The sequence below is a fragment of the Convolutriloba macropyga genome, chromosome 12, assembly GCF_964194025.1.
Source record: "Convolutriloba macropyga chromosome 12, txConMacr16.3, whole genome shotgun sequence".
NCBI classification, from domain to species: domain Eukaryota; kingdom Metazoa; phylum Xenacoelomorpha; order Acoela; family Convolutidae; genus Convolutriloba; species Convolutriloba macropyga.
Window position 1 is genome coordinate 766346 of NC_134479.1, and position 24966 is coordinate 791311.

Sequence of the window (24966 nt, forward strand, 5' to 3'; positions counted from 1 at the left end):
CACGTTCTACGTAAGTCACGATTTTCACGTTTGACTTCTGACTTACTACACTCACTGTCAAATTCAAAAGATCGAAATCAAAAGAGACTGGATAAACCGATAAAGCTCGGTCATTATGTCATGGCTATTATTGGGGGCGCTGTCTTCTTTTTTCACACATTTTTATGATTTGTGAAGTCAAATTTGAGTAGTGATTTTCGTCAGGCCTAAACAGGAAGTGGAGAGAAAAACTGAGTGGTTTTCGGCGTGAATTTTTTTTCACTCGATTTTTAAAATGGAGCGAGAAAATGGTGTTTAATAGACGCCGTCGGCCTCTCAATGGCTATTATTTATGCGCTCTCCTTTTTTTTAAATCCGCTTTATTTTTTTATCACGTTCTACGTAAGTCACGACTTTCACGTTTGACTTCTGACTTACTTCACTCACTGTCAAAGTCGAAAGATCAAAATCAAAAGAGACTGGATAAACCGATAATGCCTCGTCATTATGTCATGGCTGTTATTGGGGGCGCTGTCTTCTTTTTCAAGATCTGTTCACACTTTTTTGTGATCTTTGAAGTCAAATTGCTTTAGCGATTTTGTTCAGGCCTAAACAGGAAGTGGAGAGAAAAACTGAGTGGTTTTCGGCGTGAATTTTTTCTTCACTCGTTTTTAAAAATAGAGCGAGAAAATGGTGTTTAATAGACGCCGTCGGCCTCTCAATGGCTATTATTTATGCGCTCTCTTTTTTTTAAAATTCGCTTTACTTTTTGATCACGTTTTACGTGAGTCACGTCACGATTTTCACGTTTGACTTCTGACTTACTTCACTCACTTTCAAAGTCAAAAGATCAAAATCAAAAGAGACTCGATAAACCGATAAAGCCCGGTCATTATGTCTTGGCTATTATTGGTGGCGCTGTCTTCTTTTCGAGATCTGTTCACACATTTTTATGAGTTGAAGTCAAATTGGTGTAGCGATTTTGGTCAGGCCTAAACAGGAAGTGGAGAGAAAAACCGAGTTTTTTTGGCGTGAATTTTCTCTCGAATTTAACAATAGAGCGAGAAAATGGTGTTTAATAGACGCCGTCCGCCTTTCAATGGCTATTATTTATGCGCTCTCCCTTTTTTAAATTTGCTTTACCTTTTGATCACGTTCTACGTAAGTCAGGATTTTCACGTTTGACTTCTGACTTACTTCACTCACTGTCAAATTCAAAAGATCGAAATCAAAAGAGACTGGATAAACCGATAATGCCTCGTCATTTTGTCATGGCTGTTATTGGGGGCGCTGTCTTCTTTTTCGAGATCTGTTCACACTTTTTTGCGATCTTTGAAGTCAAATTGCTTTAGCGATTTTGGTCAGGCCTAAACAGGAAGTGGAGAGAAAAACTGAGTGGTTTTCGGCGTGAATTTTTTTTTTCACTCGATTTTAAAAATAGAGCGAGAAAATGGTGTTTAATAGACGCCGTCGGCCTCTCAATGGCTATTATTTATGCGCTCTCCTTTTTTTTAAATTCGCTTTATTTTTTTATCACGTTCTACGTAAGTCACGACTTTCACGTTTGACTTCTGACTTACTTCACTCACTGTCAAAGTCAAAAGATCAAAATCAAAAGAGACTGGATAAACCGATAATGCCTCGTCATTTTGTCATGGCTGTTATTGGGGGCGCTGTCTTCTTTTTCGAGATCTGTTCACACTTTTTTGCGATCTTTGAAGTCAAATTGCTTTAGCGATTTTGGTCAGGCCTAAACAGGAAGTGGAGAGAAAAACTGAGTGGTTTTCGGCGTGAATTTTTTTTTCACTCGATTTTAAAAATAGAGCGAGAAAATGGTGTTTAATAGACGCCGTCGGCCTCTCAATGGCTATTATTTATGCGCTCTCCTTTTTTATAAATTCGCTTTATTTTTTTATCACGTTCTACGTAAGTCACGACTTTCACGTTTGACTTCTGACTTACTTCACTCACTGTCAAAGTCAAAAGATCAAAATCAAAAGAGACTGGATAAACCGATAATGCCTCGTCATTATGTCATGGCTGTTATTGGGGGCGCTGTCTTCTTTTTCAAGATCTGTTCACACTTTTTTGTGATCTTTGAAGTCAAATTGCTTTAGCGATTTTGTTCAGGCCTAAACAGGAAGTGGAGAGAAAAACTGAGTGGTTTTCGGCGTGAATTTTTTCTTCACTCGTTTTTAAAAATAGAGCGAGAAAATGGTGTTTAATAGACGCCGTCGGCCTCTCAATGGCTATTATTTATGCGCTCTCTTTTTTTTAAAATTCGCTTTACTTTTTGATCACGTTTTACGTGAGTCACGTCACGATTTTCACGTTTGACTTCTGACTTACTTCACTCACTTTCAAAGTCAAAAGATCAAAATCAAAAGAGACTCGATAAACCGATAAAGCCCGGTCATTATGTCTTGGCTATTATTGGTGGCGCTGTCTTCTTTTCGAGATCTGTTCACACATTTTTATGAGTTGAAGTCAAATTGGTGTAGCGATTTTGGTCAGGCCTAAACAGGAAGTGGAGAGAAAAACCGAGTTTTTTTGGCGTGAATTTTCTCTCGAATTTAACAATAGAGCGAGAAAATGGTGTTTAATAGACGCCGTCCGCCTTTCAATGGCTATTATTTATGCGCTCTCCCTTTTTTAAATTTGCTTTACCTTTTGATCACGTTCTACGTAAGTCAGGATTTTCACGTTTGACTTCTGACTTACTTCACTCACTGTCAAATTCAAAAGATCGAAATCAAAAGAGACTGGATAAACCGATAATGCCTCGTCATTTTGTCATGGCTGTTATTGGGGGCGCTGTCTTCTTTTTCGAGATCTGTTCACACTTTTTTGCGATCTTTGAAGTCAAATTGCTTTAGCGATTTTGGTCAGGCCTAAACAGGAAGTGGAGAGAAAAACTGAGTGGTTTTCGGCGTGAATTTTTTTTCACTCGATTTTAAAAATAGAGCGAGAAAATGGTGTTTAATAGACGCCGTCGGCCTCTCAATGGCTATTATTTATGCGCTCTCCTTTTTTTTAAATTCGCTTTACTTTTTGATCACGTTCTACGTAAGTCACGATTTTCACGTTTGACTTCTGACTTACTTCACTCACTGTCAAAGTCAAAAGATCAAAATCAAAAGAGACTCGATAAACCGATAAATCCCGGTCATTATGTCTTGGCTATTATTGGTGGCGCTGTCTTCTTTTTGAGATCTGTTCACACATTTTTATGAGTTGAAGTCAAATTCGTGTAGCGATTTTGGTCAGGCCTAAACAGGAAGTGGAGAGAAAAACCGAGTTGTTTTCGGCGTGAATTTTTACTCGAATTTAAAAATGGAGCGAGAAAATGGTGTTGAATAGACGCCGTCCGCCTTTCAATGGCTATTATTTATGCGCTCTCCTTTTTTTAAATTTGCTTTACCTTTTGATCACGTTCTACGTAAGTCACGATTTTCACGTTTGACTCCTGACTTACTTCACTCACTGTCAAAGTCAAAAGATCAAAATCAAAAGAGGCTGGATAACCCGATAAAGCCCGGTCGTTGTCTTGGCTATTATTGGGGGAGCTGTCTTCTTTTTTAATATCTGTTCACACATTTTTATATTTGAAGTCAAATTGGTGTGTTGATTTTGGTCAGGCCTAAACAGGAAGTGGAGAGAAAAACCGAGTGGTTTTGCGGCGTGAATTTTTTTCACTCGAATTTTAAAGTGGAGCGAGAAAATGATGTTTAATAGAAGCCGTCGGCCTTTCAATGTCTATTATTTATGCGCTCTCCTTTTTTAAAATTTGCTTTCTTTTGATCACGTTCTACGTAAGTCACGATTTTCACGTTTGACTTCTGACTTACTTCACTCACTGTCAAAGTCAAAAGATCGAAATCAAAAGAGGCTGGATAAACTGATAAAGCCCGGTCATTATGTCATGGCTATTATTGGGGCGCTGTCTTCTTTTTTGAGATCTGTTCGCACATTTTTATGATATTTGAAGTCAAATTGGTGTAGCGATTTTGGTCAGGCCTAAACAGGAAGTGGAGGGAAAAGTCGAGTTGTTTTCGGCGTGAATTTTTTTCACTCGAATTTAAAAATAGAGCTAGAAAGTGGTGTTTAATAGACGCCGTCGGCCTTTCAATGGCTATTATTTATGCGTTCTCCTTTTTTTTAAATTCGCTTTAACTTTTGATCACGTTCTACCTAAGTCACGATTTTCACGTTTGACTTCTGACTTACTTCACTCACTGTCAAAGTCAAAAGATCGAAATCAAAAGAGGCTGGATAAACCGATAAAGCCCGGTCATTATGTCTTGGCTATTATTGGTGGCGCTGTCTTCTTTTTTGAGATCTGTTCACACATTTTTATAATATTTGAAGTCAAATTGGTGTGGTGATTTTGGTCAGGCCTAAACAGGAAGTGGAGAGAAAAACCGGGTGGTTTTGCGGCGTGAATTTTTTTCACTGAAATTTTAAAGTGGAGCGAGAAAATGATGTTTAATAGAAGCCTTCGGTCTTTCAATGGCTTTAATTTATGCGCTCTCCTTTTTTAAAATTTGTTTCATCTTTTGATCACGATCTAAGTAAGTCACGATTTTCACGTTTGACTTCCGACTTACTTCACTCACTGTCAAAGTCAAAAGATCGAAATCAAAAGAGGCTGGATAAACCGATAAAGCCCGGTCATTATGTCATATCTATTTTGGGGGCGCTGTCTTCTTTTTTGAGATCTGTTCGCACATTTTTATGATATTTGAAGTCAAATTGGTGTAGCGATTTTGGTCAGGCCTAAACATGAAGTGGAGGGAAAAACCGAGTTGTTTTCGGCGTAAATTTTTTTTACTCGAATTTAATAATAGAGCTAGAAAATGGTGTTTAATAGACGCCGTCGGCCTTTCAATGGCTATTATTTATGCGGCCTCCTTTTTTTAAATTCGCTTTACCTTTTGATCACGTTCTACGTATGTCACGATCTTCACGTTTGACTTCTGACTTACTTCACTCACTGTCAAAGTCAAAAGATCGAAATCAAAAGAGGCTGGATAAATCGATAAAGCCCGGTCATTATGTCATGGTTTTTATTGGTGGCGCTGTCTTCTTTTTTGAGATCTGTTCACACTTTTTTATGATATTTGAAGTCAAATTGGTGTAGCGATTTTGGTCAGGCCTAAACAGGAAGTGGAGGGAAAAGTCGAGTTGTTTTCGGCGTGAATTTTTTTCACTCGAATTTAAAAATAGAGCTAGAAAGTGGTGTTTAATAGACGCCGTCGGCCTTTCAATGGCTATTATTTATGCGTTCTCCTTTTTTTTAAATTCGCTTTAACTTTTGATCACGTTCTACGTAAGTCACAATTTTCACGTTTGACTTCTGACTTACTTCACTCACTGTCAAAGTCAAAAGATCGAAATCAAAAGAGACTCGGTAAACCGATAAAGCCCGGTCATTATGTCATGGCTATTACTTCACTCACTGTCAAAGTCAAAAGATCGAAATCAAAAGAGACTGGATAAACCGATAATGCCTCGTCATTATTTCATGGCTATTATTGGGGGCGCTGTCTTCTTTTTTGAGATCTGTTCGCACATTTTTATGATATTTGAAGTCAAATTGGTGTAGCGATTTTGGTCAGGCCTAAACAGGAAGTGGAGGGAAAAGTCGAGTTGTTTTCGGCGTGAATTTTTTTCACTCGAATTTAAAAATAGAGCTAGAAATTGGTGTTTAATAGACGCCATCGGCCTTTCAATGGCTATTATTTATGCGTTCTCCTTTTTTTAAAATTCGCTTTAACTTTTGATCACGTTCTACGTAAGTCACGATTTTCACGTTTGACTTCTGACTTACTTCACTCACTGTCAAAGTCAAAAGATCGAAATCAAAAGACTCGGTAAACCGATAAAGCCCGGTCATTATGTCTTGGCTATTATTGGTGGCGCTGTCTTCTTTTTTGAGATCTGTTCACACATTTTTATAATGTTTGAAGTCAAATTGGTGTGGTGATTTTGGTCAGGCCTAAACAGGAAGTGGAGAGAAAAACCGGGTGGTTTTGCGGCTTGAATTTTTTTCACTGAAATTTTAAAGTGGAGCGAGAAAATGATGTTTAATAGAAGCCTTCGGTCTTTCAATGGCTTTAATTTATGCGCTCTCCTTTTTTAAAATTTGCTTCATCTTTTGATCACGATCTAAGTAAGTCACGATTTTCACGTTTGACTTCTGACTTACTTCACTCACTGTCAAAGTCAAAAGATCGAAATCAAAAGAGGCTGGATAAACCGATAAAGCCCGGTCATTATGTCATATCTATTTTGGGGGCGCTGTCTTCTTTTTTGAGATCTGTTCGCACATTTTTATGATATTTGAAGTCAAATTGGTGTAGCGATTTTGGTCAGGCCTAAACATGAAGTGGAGGGAAAAACCGAGTTGTTTTCGGCGTAATTTTTTTTTACTCGAATTTAATAATAGAGCTAGAAAATGGTGTTTAATAGACGCCGTCGGCCTTTCAATGGCTATTATTTATGCGGCCTCCTTTTTTTAAATTCGCTTTACCTTTTGATCACGTTCTACGTATGTCACGATCTTCACGTTTGACTTCTGACTTACTTCACTCACTGTCAAAGTCAAAAGATCGAAATCAAAAGAGGCTGGATAAATCGATAAAGCCCGGTCATTATGTCATGGTTTTTATTGGTGGCGCTGTCTTCTTTTTTGAGATCTGTTCACACTTTTTTATGATATTTGAAGTCAAATTGGTGTAGTGATTTTGGTCAGGCCTAAACAGGAAGTGGAGAGAAAAACAGAGTGGTTTTGCGGCGTGAATTTTTTTCAATCGAATTTTAAAGTGGAGCGAGAAAATGATGTTTAATAGAAGCCGTCGGCCTTTCAATGGCTTTTATTTATGCGCTCTCCTTTTTTAAAATTTGCTTTACCTTTTGATCACGTTCTAAGTAAGTCACGATTTTCACGTTTGACTTCTGACTTACTTCACTCACTGTCAAAGTCAAAAGATCGAAATCAAAAGAGGCTGGATAAACCGATAATGCCTCGTCATTTTGTCATGGCTGTTATTGGGGGCGCTGTCTTCTTTTTCGAGATCTGTTCACACTTTTTTGCGATCTTTGAAGTCAAATTGCTTTAGCGATTTTGGTCAGGCCTAAACAGGAAGTGGAGAGAAAAACAGAGTGGTTTTGCGGCGTGAATTTTTTTCAATCGAATTTTAAAGTGGAGCGAGAAAATGATGTTTAATAGAAGCCGTCGGCCTTTCAATGGCTTTTATTTATGCGCTCTCCTTTTTTAAAATTTGCTTTACCTTTTGATCACGTTCTAAGTAAGTCACGATTTTCACGTTTGACTTCTGACTTACTTCACTCACTGTCAAAGTCAAAAGATCGAAATCAAAAGAGGCTGGATAACCCGATAAAGCCCGGTCATTATGTCTTGGCTATTATTGGGGGAGCTGTCTTCTTTTTTAACATCTGTTCTCACATTTTTATGATATTTGAAGTCAAATTGAAGTCAAATTTTGCGGCGTCAAAGCCCGGTCATTATTTCATGACTATTGTTGGTGGCGCTGTCTTCTTGTTTGAGATCTTTTCGTACATTTTTATGATTTTTGAAGTCGGATTGGAGTAATGATTTTGGTCAGGCCTAAACAGGAAGTGGAGAAAAACGAGTGGTTCTGCGGCGTGAATTTTTTCACTCGAGTTAGAAAATAGAGCGAGAAATTGGTGTTCAATGGACGCCGTCGGTCTTTCAATGGCTATTATTTGGCGCTCTCCTTTTTAATTCTCTTAACCTTTTGATCACGTTTTACGTAAGTCGTTTTCACGTTTGACTTCTGACTTACTTTACTCACTGTCAAAGTCAAAAGATCGAAATCAAAAGAGACTCGATAAACCGATAAAGCCCGGTCATTATGTCTTGGCTATTATTGGTGGCGCTGTCTTCTTTTTTGAGATCTGTTCACACATTTTTATTTTTGAAGTCAAATTGGAGTAGTGATTTTTGTCAGGCCTCAACAGGAGGTGGAGAGAAAAACCCAGTGGTTTTGCGGCGTAAATTTTTTTACTCGAATTTGAGAGTAGAGCGAGAAAATGATGTTTAATAGACGCCGTCGGCCATTCAACGGCTATTATTTAGGCGCTCTCCTTTTTTTTAAATTCGCTTTACTTTTTGATCACGATTTTCACGTTTGACTTCTGACTTACTTCACTCCCTGTTTCTACTGAATGGATCTTAAATTCTTTCACGCATTCAGTTACGCATTGTGGTGAACACTGTCAAAGTCAAAAGTTCGAAATCAAAAGAGACTTGATAAACCGATAAAGCCCGGTCGGTAGGTCATGGCTATTTTTGGGGGCGCTGTCTTATTGTTTGAGATCTGTTCACACATTTTTATGATGTTTTAAGTCAAATGGGAGTAGTGATTTTGGTCAGAACTAAACAGGAAGTGGAGAAAAACCGAGTGGTTTTGCGGCGTGAATTTTTTTTCACTCGAATTTGAGAGTAGAGCGAGAAAGTGGTGTTTAATAGACGCCGTCGGGCTTCAATGGCTATTATTTAGGTGATCTCCTTTTTTTAAGTTCGCTTTACCCTTTGATCACGTTCTATATAAGTCTAGATTGTCACGTTTGACTTGTGACCTACTTCACTCACTGTCAAAGTCAAAAGTTCGAAATCAAAAGAGACTTGATAAACCGGTAAAGCCCGGTCGGTAGGTCATGGCTATTTTTGGGGGCGCTGTCTTCTTGTTTGAGATCTGTTCACACATTTTTTTTAATTTTTGAAGTCAAATTGGAGTAGTGATTTTTGTCAGGCCTCAACAGGAGGTGGAGAGAAAAACCCAGTGGTTTTGCGGCGTAAATTTCACTCGAATTTGAGAGTAGAGCGAGAAAATGATGTTTAATAGACGCCATCGGCCATTCAACGGCTATTATTTAGGCGCTCTCCTTTTTTTTTAAATTCGCTTTACTTTTCGATTACGATTTTCACGTTTGACTTCTGACTTACTTCACTCACTGTTTCTACTGAATGGATCTTAAATTCTTTCACGCATTCAGTTACGCATTGTGGTGAACACTGTCAAAGTCAAAAGTTCGAAATCAAAAAAGACTTGATAAACCGATAAAGCCCGGTCGGTAATTCATGGCTATTTTTGGTGGCGCTTTCTTCTTGTTTGAGATCTGTTCGCACATTTTTATGATGTTTTAAGTCCAATTGGAGTAGTGATTTTGGTTAGAACTAAACAGGAAGTGGAGAAAAACCGAGTGGTTTTGCGGCGTGAATTTTTTTTCACTCGAATTTGAGAGTAGAGCGAGAAAGTGGTGTTTAATGGACGCCGTCGGGCTTCAATGGCTATTATTTAGGTGATCTCCTTTTTTTAAGTTCGCTTTACCCTTTGATCACGTTCTATATAAGTCTAGATTGTCACGTTTGACTTGTGACCTACTTCACTCACTGTCAAAGTCAAAAGTTCGAAATCAAAAGAGACTTGATAAACCGGTAAAGCCCGGTCGGTAGGTCGTGGCTATTTTTGGGGGCGCTGTCTTCTTGTTTGAGATCTGTTCACACATTTTTATGATGTTTTAAGTCAAATTGGAGTAGTGATTTTGATCAGAACTAAACAGGAAGTGGAGAGAAAAACCGAGTGGTTTTGAGGCGTAAATTTTTTTCACTCGAACTTTAAAGTGGAGCGAGAAAATGATGTTTAATAGACGCCGCCGGCCATTCAAGGGCTATTATTTAGGCGCTCTCCTTTTTTTAATTCGCTTTACTTTTTGATCACGTTTTACATAAGTCACATTTTTCACGTATGACTTCTGACTTACTTCACTCACTGTTTCTACTGAATGGATCTTAAATTCTTTCACGCATTCTGTTACGCATTGTGATGAACACTGTCAAAGTCAAAAGTTCAAAATCAAAAGAGACTGGATAAACCGATAAAGCCCGGTTGTTAGGTCATGGCTATTATTGGGGATGCTGTCTTCTTGTTTGAGATCTGTTGACACATTTTTATGAGTTGAAGTCAAATTGGTGTAGCGATTTTGGTCAGGCCTAAACAGGAAGTGGAGAGAAAAACCGAGTGGTTTTCGGCGTGAATTTTCACTCGAATTTAAAAATAGAGCGAGAAAATGGTGTTTAACAGACGCCGTCGGCCTTTCAATGGCTATTATTTATGCGCTCTCCTTTTTTAAAATTTGCTTTATCTTTTGATCACGTTCTAAGTAAGTCACGATTTTCACGTTTGACTTCTGACTTACTTCACTCACTGTCAAAGTCAAAAGATCGAAATCAAAAGACTTGATAAACCGATAAAGCCCGGTCATTATGTCTTGGCTATTATTGGGGGAGCTGTCTTCTTTTTTAATATCTGTTCGCACAATTTTATGATATTTGAAGTCAAATTTTGCGGCGTCAAAGCCCGGTCATTATTTCATGGCTATTGTTGGTGGCGCTGTCGTCTTGTTTGAGATCTGTTCACACGTTTTAATGATGTTTTTAGTGAAATTAGAGTAGTGATTTTGGTCAGAACTAAACAGGAAGTGGAGAAAAACGAGTGGTTTTGCGGCGTGAATTTTTTTCACTCGAGTTAGAAAATAGAGCGAGAAATTGGTGTTCAATAGACGCCGTCGGTCTTTCAATGGCTATTATTTAGGCGCTCTCCTTTTTTTAATTCTCTTTACCTTTTGATCACGTTTTACGTAAGTCTTTTTCACGTTTCACTCACTGTCAAAGTCAAAAGATCGAAATCAAAAGAGACTGGATGAGCCGATAAATCCCGGTTGTAAGGTCATGGCTATTTTTGGGGATGCTGTTTTCTTGATTGAGATCCGTTGACACATTTTTATGAGTTGAAGTCAAATTGGTGTAGCGATTTTGGTCAGGCCTAAACAGGAAGTGGAGAGAAAAACCGAGTGGTTTTCGGCGTGAATTTTTTTCACTCGAATTTTAAAGTGGAGCGAGAAAATGATGTTTAATAGAAGCCGTCGGCCTTTCAATGGCTATTATTTATGCGCTCTCTTTTTTTAAAATTTGCTTTCTTTTGATCACGTTCTACGTAAGTCACGATTTTCACGTTTGACTTGTGACCTACTTCACTCACTGTCAAAGTCAAAAGATCGAAATCAAAAGAGACTGGATAAACCGATAAAGCCCGGTTGTTAGTTCATGGCTATTTTTGGGGATGCTGTCTTCTTGTTTGAGATCTGTTGACACATTTTTATGAGTTGAAGTCAAATTGGTGTAGCGATTTTGGTCAGGCCTAAACAAGAAGTGGAGAGAAAAACCGAGTGGTTTTCGGCGTGAATTTTTACTCGAATTTAAAAATAGAGCGAGAAAATGGTGTTTAATAGACGCCGTCGGCCTTTCAATGGCTATTATTTAGGTGCTCTCCTTTTTTTAAGTTCGCTTTACCCTTTGATCACGTTCTATATAAGTCTAGATTGTCACGTTTGACTTCTGACCTACTTCACTCACTGTCAAAGTCAAAAGTTCGAAATCAAAAGCGACTCGATAAACCAATAAAGCCCGGTCATTATTTCATGGTTATTGTTGGTGGCGCTGTCTTCTTGTTTGAGATCTGTTAACACATTTTTTTGATATTTTAAGTCAAATTGGAGTAGAGATTTTGGTCAGACCTAAACAGGAAGTGGAGAGAAACCGAGTGGTTTTGCGGGGTGAATTTTTTTTTCACTCGAATTTGAGAGTAGAGCGAGAAAATGATGTTTAATAGACGCCGTCGGCCATTCAACGGCTATTATTTAGGCGCTCTCCTTTTTTTAAAATTCGCTTTACTTTTTGATCACGATTTTCACGTTTGACTTCTGACTTACTTCACTCACTGTTTCTACTGAATGGATCTTAAATTCTTTCACGCATTCAGTTACGCATTGTGGTGAACACTGTTAAAGTCAAAAGTTCGAAATCAAAAGAGACTTGATAAACCGATAAAGCCCGGTCGGTAGGTCATGGCTATTTTTGGGGGCGCTGTCTTCTTGTTTGTGATCTGTTCACATATTTTTATGATGTTTTAAGTCAAATTGGAGTAGTGATTTTGGTCAGAACTAAACAGGAAGTGGAGAGAAAAACCGAGTGGTTTTGTGGCGTAAATTTTTTTCACTCGAACTTTAAAGGGGAGCGAGAAAATGGTGTTTAATAGACGCCGTCGGGCTTCAATGACTATTATTTAGGCGCTCTCCTTTTTTAAATTTGCTTTACCTTTTGATCACGTTTTATATAGTTCACCATTTTCACCTTTGACTTCTCACTTACTTCACTCACTGTCAAAGTCAAAATGTCGAAATCAGAAGAGAATCGATTAACCGATAAAGCCCGGTCATTATGTCTTGGCTTTTATTGGTGGCGCTGTCTTCTTTTTTGAGATCTGTTCACACATTTTTTTGATTTTTGAAGTCAAATTGGAGTAGTGATTTTGGTCAGGCCTAAGCAGGAAGTGGAGAGAAAAACCGAGTTGTTTTGTGCCGTAAATTTTTTCACTCGAACTTTAAATTGAAGCGAGAAAATGATGTTTAATAGAGGCCGCCGGCCATTCAACGGCTATTATTTAGGCGCTCTCCTTTTTTTAATTCGCTTTACTTTTTGATCACGATTTTCACGTTTGACTTCTGACTTACTTCACTCACTGTTTCTACTGAATGGATCTAAAATTCTTTCACGCATTCAGTTACGCATTGTGGTGAACACTGTTAAAGTCAAAAGTTCGAAATCAAAAGAGACTTGATAAACCGATAAAGCCCGGTCGGTAGGTCATGGCTATTTTTGGGGGCGCTGTCTTCTTGTTTGAGATCTGTTCACATATTTTTATGATGTTTTAAGTCAAATTGGAGTAGTGATTTTGGTCAGAACTAAACAGGAAGTGGAGAGAAAAACCGAGTGGTTTTGTGGCGTAAATTTTTTTCACTCGAACTTTAAAGGGGAGCGAGAAAATGGTGTTTAATAGACGCCGTCGGGCTTCAATGACTATTATTTAGGCGCTCTCCTTTTTTAAATTTGCTTTACCTTTTGATCACGTTCTATATAGTTCACCATTTTCGCCTTTGACTTCTCACTTACTTCACTCACTGTCAAAGTCAAAAGATCGAAATCAGAAGAGAATCGATTAACCGATAAAGCCCGGTCATTATGTCTTGGCTATTATTGGTGGCGCTGTCTTCTTTTTTGAGATCTGTTCACACATTTTTTTGATTTTTGAAGTCAAATTGGAGTAGTGATTTTGGTCAGGCCTAAACAGGAAGTGGAGAGAAAAACCGAGTTGTTTTGTGCCGTAAATTTTTTCACTCGAACTTTAAATTGAAGCGAGAAAATGATGTTTAATAGACGCCGCCGGCCATTCAACGGCTATTATTTAGGCGCTCTCCTTTTGTTAATTCGCTTTACTTTTTGATCACGTTTTACGTAAATCACATTTTTCACGTATGACTTCTGACTTACTTCACTCACTGTTTCTACTGAATGGATTTTTATTTCTTTCGCGCATTCAATTACGCAATGTGGTGAATACTGTCAAAGTCAAAAGATCGAAATCAAAAGAGACTCGATAAACCGATAAAGCCCGGTCATTATGTCATGGCTATTACTTCACTCACTGTCAAAGTCAAAAGATCGAAATCAAAAGAGACTGGATAAACCGATAATGCCTCGTCATTATGTCATGGCTGTTATTGGGGGCGCTGTCTTCTTTTTCGAGATCTGTTCACACATTTTATGATATTTGAAGTCAAATTGGAGTAGTGATTTTGGTCAGGCCTAAACAGGAAGTGGAGAGAAAAACCGAGTGGTTTTGTGGCGTAAATATATTTCGCTCGAACTTTAAAGGGGAGCGAGAAAATGGTGTTTAATAGACGTCGTCGGCCTTTCAATGGCTATTATTTAGGCGCTCTCCTTTTAATAAGTCGCTTTACCTTTTGATCACATTCGTTTTTACTTAAGTCACGATTTTTACCTTTGACTTCTGACTTACTTCACTCACTTTTTCTACTGAATGGATTTTAATTTCTTTCGCGCATTCAATTACGCAATGTGGTGAATACTGTCAAAGTCAAAAGATCGATATCAAAAGAGACTGGATAAACTGATAAAGCCCGGTTATTATGTCATGGCTATTATTGGGGGCGCTGTCTTCTTGTTTGAGATCTGTTCACACATTTTTATGATATTTGAAGTCAAATTGGAGTAGTGATTTTGGTCAGGCCTAAACAGGAAGTGGAGAGAAAAACCGAGTGGTTTTGTGGCGTAAATATATTTCACTCGAACTTTAAAGGGGAGCGAGAAAATGGTGTCTAATAGACGTCGTCGGCCTTTCAATGGCTATTATTTAGGCGCTCTCCTTTTAATAAGTCGCTTTACCTTTTGATCACATTCGTTTTTACTTAAGTCACGATTTTTACGTTTGACTTCTGACTTACTTCACTCACTTTTTCTACTGAATGGATTTTAATTTCTTTCGCGCATTCAATTACGCAATGTTGTGAATACTGTCAAAGATCGAAATCAAAAGAGACTGGATAAACTGATAAAGCCCAGTTATTATGTCATGGCTAATATTGGGTGCGCTGTCTTCTCGTTTGAGATCTGTTCACACATTTTTTATGATTTTTGAAGTCAAATTGGAATAGTGATTTTGGTCAGGCCTAAACAGGAAGTGGAGAGAAAAACCAAGTGGTTTTGCGGCGTGAATTTTGTCACTCGAATTTTAAGGTGGAGCGAGAAATTGGTGTTTAATAGACGCCGTCGGGCTTCAACGGCTATTTTTTAGGCGCTCTACTTTTTATAAGTCGCTTTACTTTTTGACCACGTTTTTCGTGTTTAATTAAGTCACGTTTTTTACGGTTGACTTCTGACTTACTTCAGTCACTGTTTCAACTGAATGGATTTTAATTTCTTTCACTTATGGAATTACTGTCATGAATACTGTCAGTGTTAAAAGAGCCAAATCAAGAAAGGGCATAAACCGATAAAGCGTGGAATTGTTTGTCAGGACTTGTCCTGTTATGTTTTTTCATCCTTTACTTTTTCATCGCGTTTTTCGTTTTGCATAAGTCATGATTTTCACGTTTTTTGACTTTGATTTATTCACTCAAATAAATTGATTTTAGTTTTTTTTCACGAGTTCAATAACGAAATGTGGTGAATACTGTCAAAGTCAAAAGATCAAAATCAAAGGAGACTGGATTAAACCAGTAAAGCCCGGTCATTGAGTTACTGACAATGGCAATGTCACTGACAATGGCAATGTCACTGACAATGGTATTGGGCTTCTTAACTGAATTAAGTGTGGCTTCAGAATCCAACTGAAACTGCACCCCAAATGAGAACTTTTTTGACACTGACAAAAGAACAGAAAATACGGTGCTTTTCTTTTTTTTCTTTTCGATCCTTTACCTTTTGATCTCGTTTTTCGTTTTACATAAGTCACGGTTTTCACGTTTGACTTTCGACTTTAATCACTATCTGTTTCAACTGAATGGATTTTTAATTCTTTCAGGCATGGAATTACGCAATGCAGTGAATGCTGTAATTGTCAAAAGAGCGAAATCAAGAGAGGGCATAAACCGATCAAGGCCAGTCATTAAGTCATAGTGGATTAGGTTGAACACTTTTTGGGAAAAAATTCCATTGATTCTATCTCTTCTTTTTTCTCTTTCTGGTTCAATCTCGATGGGCTTCAAGCGCGTTTACGATGGCTTTTTGTCCGGCTATGTTTGTCCAAGCGCTGCGTTAAGAAATTAATTCCTTGACTTTGAGCATTTTTGTTGACAGAATGGTGCATATAGCCGTTTTTGTTTTCTTGACTCATTTTGTTGTTTGTGTGGTTTTTCGTACTGTTTTTTTTTAATAGCCGCCCTCATCTTCTCAGCCGGCTATTATAGCGCTCCTATTTTTTTTTTACTTCGTCGAATGAAAAAATGTTTCGCTTTACCTCATTTTGCCGCCTTTTCAACATTTTGCGTGAAATCTTTTTGACTTCTCTAGGCTAGTTTCTCTCTTCTTTCATTCTGCTAAAAGTGATTTTGAACATCAGTTGCTCAGCAAAGCAATTCAAAATGAACAGAGTTAGTACAAAAATGGATGTCAGAAATAGAAACGGGATAAACCCATAAAGCCCAATTTTAGATGCCCGCTATTTGAACGTCGTTCCTATAAGTCTTATTTACCATCTCTAATGCTTATTGTTTTTGATAGTAGCCCCTGTAGCCTCTCTCTAAGAAACAGAAGTATGTTCAATTACGAAATGCCATCAAAATAAATCGGACTTAAAAAAATGTTTTTGTACAAAAATCTTTTTTTTTCAATATCTTCTGTTATTTCAATCCCAATCATGCTTATTGGAATCAACGGCGGCTATTTTCCGGCAATCTGCCGGTTATGTTTTCCATGGAGTTTTTACTACAGTCTAGCCCGCAGATGCTATTATTACAATATTCTGTGAGCTCAATAATCGAGTTGAAGGTTAAAGTCGGCTCATAACTCTATTTATTACTTACTTTCGATCATTGTTTACTGTTTTTGATTTTGGACGGACTTTTTTAACAGATATATATATATATATATATATATATATATATATATATATATATATATATAATATATTTACTATTTATGTTTTTTCTCTCTGCTTTGAAGCGTCCAGACTTAGTTACTACTTATCGTATCTTTTGCGAAGGCGACTTTGCGTGTTTTTTACGGGAAGTACTATTTGCCGAGACTTAGTTTTAAATGAGAGTGAAATTAATGGTTGATGAAATATCTGCTGAGGTTTTTTGCTCACTCGCAGCGTTACATACATGATTTATTGACTGATAACATTTTTGTGACAGAATAGTGCATATACCCAGCCTTTTTGTTCATTTGGTGGCTCATTTGTTTAGAGATGTTTTGCAAAATTTTTTTTCCGTGGAAGCTTTACGATTATCTCAACCGCAGAATTTTTATTGCCATAATGTGTGTGCCCAATAATCGAGTCGAAGGTGAAAGTTGGCTCATTACTCTCCATTTGTTATAATTTTTTGATCTTATCATGAATTACTGTTTTGGATATTTTTTTATCAATGTATATGGTAGCGGCCTATCATTGCATATGGTATCGCATAACTCATTGCTTTCTTAAATGATTAACGTGAGGCGTTTCCCTTTTTAAAAGCCGCAAAGCAATATCAACGTCGTCATTGATCTAATCGTACTTTTTTTATTCCTCGTCTCTCGATGAGTCCTGCGAACATTTTATTCTTTTCATTGATGGCTGCTGCAATTCGTGATGGCTGCTGAATCTGTGCTTCTTGATATTTGTTTCTCATTTTTTCGTTAGCTTTTAAGGTCAATTTGGTTAAGATTTTGACTTCTCTCACTCAAAAAGTGAGTTCCGCACTCACGTAATGAAGTTTTATTTTTAAGATCTTTTAATTAGTATATTTCAAAAACAGTGCGTCTAAATGGTGCCACAAACTTCGGTTGAAATGGACTTTTCTTTTTCTTGAACTCTAGAGTTTTGTTTTTTTTGCAGTCTTGATCATATAATTTTTACGGAGTTCTTTTTAGTGCTGTTTTACTTCATGTATCAAACAACAATTAATCGCTTAATATGACCCTTATAAATCTTGAAAAAAATAGGGTTTCCATTTATCTATCTTTTAATGTCGCTGAGTGATAGCTGAGCTTGACTGGGTATTTATTTGTCGTCCGGATCTTTTTGCGACCATGTTACGTAAAAATCACTTCAAATCTGCTTTTTCTGTCATCCTCTCATGTCATAACTTTTTATTAGGCAATTTTTGTTCTGCGTGATTGAGTCATTGATCACGCGTGAATCATCTCACTCTCATAAATGGCCCCTTTTTCGAATTAATTCTTCTGTAATTTGGTCCATGAAGTTACGGTCAACTGAGTGCGTTTGTCACACCAATTTGAAGTTGTTTGAGAGCTGCTTATAGAAGCAGCTATAAGATCTGCTTATTCTTAGTTAAATTAGAGTGTCTTAGCGTTCAATAAAAAAGGAAGATTCTGCTTTTTCTGATTCTGGGCGGCTCTTATTTAGGCTCTATATTTTTTTCAAATTCGCTTTACCTTTTGATCGTGTTTTTCGTTTTAAATAAGGCACAATTTTCACGTTTGACTGTTTACTTAGTTAATCACTGTTTCAACTGAGTGATGGATTTAACGTTTTTTCATGGAATGTATTACGCATTATAGTGAATATAGCAAAGTCAAAAAAGCAAACTCAGAAGAAGCGGGGAGAAACCGATAAAACCCGTTGGTTAAGTAATATTGCATTAGGGTATCAATGTTTCTTAAAACAGTTGCTAGCTGGCATTGGTTTTGAGCATAATAGCCTTCAGTTTTGAGATTGCTTAAAGTATAATTTTTGAATCTACTCGAATTTGAAAAATTTGAATACCAAATCCGTCCATGATTGACACTTTTAAGTTTCTTTTTTAATTCCAACTAAAATCAAGCAGTTCTATTGTGGCTGTTTTTGGTCAATCTGACGGCTATTGTATCAGTTTTGTTCATACCTCATTTCAATTCGGATTATTTTAGTCAAATTTTCAGAAATTCTTCTTGTTTGGTTGTTTTCATTAATAGCCAACGTCACTCTCAGCGGCTACTATTTAGGCGTTCTCCTTTTGTAGTTCGCTTTACCTTTTGATCACGTTTTTCGTTTAACATAAGTCACGATTTTCACGTTTTTATTTGTGACTTACCTCACTCACTGTTTCCAATGAATGGATTTTAAATCATTTCGTGGAATATTTTACGTAATATAGTGAATATAGTCAAAGTGAGAAGAGCAAACTCCAAAGTTGGGCAAAACCGATAAAGCCCGTTCATTTAGTAATAGTTCATTAGGTTAGCAAAGTTCATTAGAGCGATTGCTAGCAGATATTATTGGTATTGAGCTTAATTGCTTTAGGTTTAAAAGATGAATTAACACTGAATTAGAACACTTTTTGAATCTCTTATTTTTTCTAAAAGTCACAATATTCAGGTTGTTTTGATAGTGTTTTGACGCTGTTTTGATAGGTGGATACGATAGTTTGAAAGTTTTTTATTTATTTCGCTAGTTTTTATACTATTTTATCTATTTTTGGCTCAACGTATTGTTTTATTACGTTTATTGGCAACTGTGTTGCAGACTAATGATTGCAGGAATTGTTTAATTAAAAATCGATTAATATCTTTGATACAAAGCACTTTTTAAAGAATTTTGGCAAACATTTGAGAAGTTTGTTGAAATTTTTCTTAATTATTTTAAAAGAAAATTGATTGTTTCTAAATTTACGCTGGCTCGTGTTGTATTGGTTGCGAACTTTTGTTGTCGGGGTTGCCAAAACAAAATTTTTTGTTTGTATGTGCCTTTGCACAGTGTGAATATTGACATTAATTTGTTTTTTTATGTCGGCGATTTTTTCTGCTATTCAAAGCAAGATAGTTTTTCTCTCTGCTTTGAAGCGTCCAGACTTAGTTACTACTTATCGTATCTTTTGCGAAGGCGACTTTGCGTGTCTTTACAGGAAGTACTTTTTGCTGAGACATATTTTTAAATGAGGGTGAAATTAATGTTTGATCAAATATCTGCTGAGCATGAGATGTTAAATAATTTATTTATTGACTGATAACATTTTTCTGACAGAATGGTGCATAAACCCAGCCTTTTTTGTTCATTTGGTGGCTCATTTGTTTAGAGATTTTTTGCAAAATTTTTTTTCCGTGGAAGCTTTACGATTATCTCAACCGCAGAAATTTTTATTGCCATAATGTGTGTGCCCAATAATCGAGTCGAAGGTGAAAGTTGGCTCATTACTCTCCATTTGTTATAATTTTTTAAATCTTATCATGAATTACTGTTTTGGATATTTTTTATCAATGTATATGTTAACGGCCTATCATTGCTTATGGTATCGCATAACTCATTGCGTTCTTAAATTTTTCACGTGAGGCGTTTCCCCTTTTGAAAGCCTCAAAGCAATATCAAGGTTGTTATTGATCTAATCGTACTTTGTTATTCCTCGTCTCTATCGAGGATTCCTGCGACCATTTGATTCTCATTATCAGTGATGTCTGCTGCAGTTCGGTTGAATATGTACTTCTTGATATTCGTTGTAATTTTTTTGTTAGCTTTTAGGTCAATTATGTTAAGATTTCGACTTCCTCACTCAAAAAAATGAGCTCTGCACTCACGTATTGAAGTTTAATTTTTAAGATCAAAAACAGTGCGTCTAAATGGTGCCACAAACTCTTTGGTTGAAGATGATTGTTCTTTTTCTTGAATAATAGTTTTAGGGTTTTTCTATTTTGATCATCTAATTTTCAATGAGTTCTATATTAGAGGTTTTTCCTTCATGTTAGTAAAAAACAATTACTCTTCTAATCTGACCCTTATTAAAAATTAGAGGTTTGCATTTTTAGTGGTCGCAGAGGATAGCTGAGTTTCTACTGGTTTTCATTTCCCCGTCCTTTTTACGACCATATTATTTCACGATCACTTCAGGTCTGCTTTTTCATTCATTCATCTACGCAATTTCAATAGAATTTCATTCATATTGTTATTTTTCACCATTTGTTAAGCGAGAGCTATTGTTGATGCCTAGGGCTATTATTGGCCTTCTCTTGGTTTTTTTATTTCGTCAAGATTTTTGTTACAACCATATGATGTCACGATCACTTCAGATCTGCTTTTTGCTTTCGTTCATGCAGTTCTGATTGAATTGCGTACGTGACTTTATGTTTAGAGTAAATTTCTACTCGTAGTGGAGCACATTTTTATTCATTGACGTAATTAAAATCATTCTTCATTCGGGACTTGCCTTACTCTCAAAAATGACTTCTTACACTCAAAATGAATTTTTTAAACTTCAATGCTATGAGATAAGGGCAGCGAGTGTTAAGTTTTGTTAAGTCTAAGTTTTTTTCTTGTATTGTGTTACGCAATGTAGTGAATACTGTTCAAGTTAAAGGAGCAAAATCCAAAGAGATGGAATGACACGATGAAGCTCAGTGATCAAGTTATAACGCATTAGATTATCAAGGTTCCTTAAAGCAGTTGCTAGCTGTCTTTAGTTTTAATCTTGATAGCATTCAGGTTAGAAACTAAATTAAGTATGGTTTTAAAAGCTAACCATAATTAGAGAATTTGGTCCGTGTAGCCTCTCTCTAAGAAACAGAAGTATGTTCAATTACGAAATGCCATCAAAATAAATCGGACTTAAAAAATGTTTTTGTACAAAATGTTTTTTTTTTTCAATACCTTCTATTCTTTCAATCCCAACCATGCTTATTGAAATCAACGGCGGCTATTTTCCGGCAATCTGCCGGGTATGTTTGATTTTGACTTTCTAGTTTTTGAAGTTTAAGTTTGTTTGGCTAGTCGTTATTTTTCCGTTTTCGAGAGAGCGAGAAGTTGAGGTGTAAGAAAGCTCTACACGGCGGTCGACGTTTTTGTTCACGTGCGCTTTTTCAACCGTGGCTTTCTTCGGTAATTTTTCCGCTGTGCTGACATTCTCTGACTAGTATGGAGTTGTTGTAATGGCTAGTTACACGTACCATTTGCCCAGAAGAAACAATTTACTCAAGAAAAAGGACACAATGAAAAAAAATTGTTAGCATGTTAGTTCTAACTTGTTGTTGTTGTTTTAGGTACCTTTCTGCCCTGGTGTCAATCAAATCGAAGGCCTTCACGATTGACCAACTTGATTTGGATGTATGCGTATCTGCAGGAGGACAGCGTGAACGGAATGTGCTGTACCAAATAAACGAGAGAGACGCAGTTCTCCAAGTCAGGCAGAAGTTCTTCGACATGTCCATGTTCTGTGAGAGCAACCTCGTCAAGCTATCGCCCTCTTCTTCTAGAGTCAATTCCTCAAATCCCGACCCAGTCCAGTTCTGGAATGCGGGAATCCAGATGGTGGCTCTTAACCAACAGAAGCAGCAGCAGAATGACAAAGCCATTCGTTTCAACAAAGCACTCTTCAAGTCCAATGGCAACTGCGGCTACTGTCTGAAGCCCATCTATGCATCTCTGGGAGTGGGAGGGGGCAACCAAGAGGGTCTCGAGTTGGAGGTCATGTTTTTTTTCATCAGTCGAATCCAGGCATTCATCCAGTCGCCTGTGGCCGCCATGCCCAGTCATAGATGGACCCTACAGGTTTGTAGCTTGATACAACAGTAGTGGATAAAACAAGGATTCCAGCCATCAGTAAAATTTGACCCTTTCTCCTAACGCTAATCGCGCATGTCGAATCGGGCAAAATTTTGCTGATTGCCGGAATCCTTGTTTTATCCACTACTACATATTACCTTTATATTCACTCAAAATCTATCATTTCTTGTCTCACTTAGTGCAAACCACTATTGTCGAGTTAAGCTGGTTACTATTTGTTATCAGACGGATAGTTCGGGTTCTATCCCCACTGACTCCAGTGGACGTATCCCAGATACTAGTATGAAACTAGTGAGACCGTGTAAAAAAAGCACGTAAAACCAACTTGCGAAAATTGGTGTAACCACTTCGTGGATAAATTGAATAAAAAAACCAGCTTAATTCTTTTATAAACTTTAAATTTTGCTAATATTTATATAATATTAAGATCCTTGTTTTTTAATAGCCGCACAGCGATAGCTGGGGCTCTTATTGGCCTTCTCTTGGTTTTTTTTTATTTCGTCGTCATGATTTTTGTTACGACCATATGACGTCACAGCCACTTTTTGTTCATTCGTTCATGCAATTTCAACTGAATTGCATGTGTGACGTCATTTTTCGCTCTTAGTGGAGCGAGTTTTTTTGTTCATGCGCGTGATTAAATTTTTGGTCACACTTGACTTACCTCACTCTCAAAAATGACTTCCTCACTTTGAAATTGACTTTTATTTACTTTAATTCAAAGAGATAAGGTCAAATGGGAGTGTGTCACTCTAAATGAAGGTTATTTGAGATCAGCTAATAGAGGCAGCAATAACTTATACAGACTTTTAGTCAAAATATAACAGATCAGCCTTCAATGAAAAGACGAATTTTTTGGTCTGTCTTTTTTACTGTTTTTAGACTGCCGATCTACGAATCTATTGCGGCTATTTTCTGGCAATCTGCCAGCTATGTTATTTATTACTTGTTCAAGTCATAATTAAGCTAAAAGCCAAAGTAATAGCAAAATTTAATAATTTATTCAAAAAAAGCAAATTTCAAAATAAGAGCGAAAGCCCTCTTTTAAGAGTGAATCACTCTTTAAGAGCGAAATCGCCCCTATCGGAGTGATGCCGCAGTACAAAATCACTATTTATCGCGCTTAAAGAGTGAAATCCATCTTTTTTAAATAAAATTTTAAAATTATCTAAATTTTTTAATGAATTATTATTTTTATTTTTCTATATTTTTTCTTTAAAATTATCTATACTCTTCAATAAATTTATATTTTCTTTTACTTTTTCTATATTTATTCCATTATTAATAAGAAATGATACAAAATTATAATATTTACATGAACAACTTTCTTCATTTTGTGTAATAATAGGATTGGGGGTCAGATCAGTGTAAGGACCTTCGGTCTTGGTTCCCCAACTGCTTGGCTTGCCACGGACGAAGTCCGTTCGAAGATTTCTAGTAAATCCTTTAGGTATATCCACATCTGGATGTTGTCTTTTTACATGAGCATTCATGCCATCATATCTGACAATAGAAGTGCAATATAGACAACTAACTTTAGTAGAAGTACAATTTCTACATGTATACTTGCTTTTATCAAAATCAGTTAGTGGTTTTATATAATTACATTTATTACAACATCTAGTTATAACTTAGAACTAGGATTAGGGCTAGGATTAGAACTAGGATTAGGGCTAGGATCGATGATAGGATTGGGGCTAGGGTTAGAACTAGAATTAGGGCTAGGATTAGGATTAGGGCTAGGATTAGAACTAGAATTAGGGCTAGGATCAATGCTAGGATCAATGCTGAGATCAATGCTAGGATCAATGCTAGGATTAGAACTAGAATTAGGGCTAGGACTATATCCAAATTCATCTTTAAAAGAATAATCAGTCTTGATGCAATTACCACTCAATGTTTTATCACCACACATACATTTGGCAATTTTATCTCCATGACATATTGAATAATGAAAAGCTAGATTAAAGGGAGCTCCAAATTAATGACTACACTCTAAACATTTTATAACCATTTATGATGGGGTAAAATCTGCGAATTTGCAAAACAACTTCGTTGAGCAGTTTCACTGATTATAAATAATATCTAGCCAAGATTTCAATTATATCTTTAGTATTATCTTTAGATGTGATATACTCAACTAAATATTTCTTTCCCATCATATTGAGCATATTGGTTTTATATCTTCTATCTAAAATCACTTCGAGGCCTAATTCCGTTTTATCTCTAATAAAATTTATAATCTCATCTCTAAATTCTTCATTATTTCCATATAGATTGCTTAAAAATTTTTGTCGCTTTCTATTTAAAGTTCCTATCTCTTCATATATATATTCTTCTTGTATTGTATTTCGCAGATTGGGCTTCGCCCATGTTTCACTATTGGTATAACCACTTCGTGGATCCAAATCTTCTCCATATCCAACTTTAACCAATGTACTTACTCCATTCAACATTGTGCTTGCTCCCATTGCTATATTTCCAGCATTTCTTGATATCATATCGGGATAAATATAACTAATTATAAATAAACCTGCGCTTATAATTCCACCAATAGTTGATAAACTTTTTTTTGCCTTTTCCTATAACCATCTCTTTAGTTAGAACATCATTCTGTATTTTAATATTATTTAATTTAAGACGTTTATTAAAATAGAATATATAGTTATCGTGATTAATAACATTTCTATCTGTTGCACTAATCATGAGTGGTTTCATATATGCTATAAGTTTATTTATATCTTCACTTTCTAATTTATCTTTTAAACTGAGAGCTTTTAAATCAATGAAACCAACTCTTGAGTCATATATCATAGTTCTATTCTTATCA

At 36.5% G+C, this 24966-nt stretch overlaps 2 protein-coding genes across 4 annotated transcripts in view; one reads left to right on the plus strand and one right to left on the minus strand.

Annotated features, from left to right (window-relative positions):
• LOC142351238 (116 kDa U5 small nuclear ribonucleoprotein component-like) overlaps nucleotides 1-24966 on the minus strand; it is a 664445-nt gene that overhangs the window by 611970 nt on the left and 27509 nt on the right. The window lies entirely within an intron of this gene.
• LOC142351237 (uncharacterized) overlaps nucleotides 1-24966 on the plus strand; it is a 427767-nt gene that overhangs the window by 217237 nt on the left and 185564 nt on the right. For all 3 annotated transcript variants that reach the window (XM_075403377.1, XM_075403378.1, XM_075403379.1), the window contains one exon: nucleotides 21614-22121. In XM_075403377.1, coding sequence (XP_075259492.1) covers nucleotides 21614-22121 — 508 coding nt within the window. The remainder of the gene's footprint in view (nucleotides 1-21613; nucleotides 22122-24966) is intronic.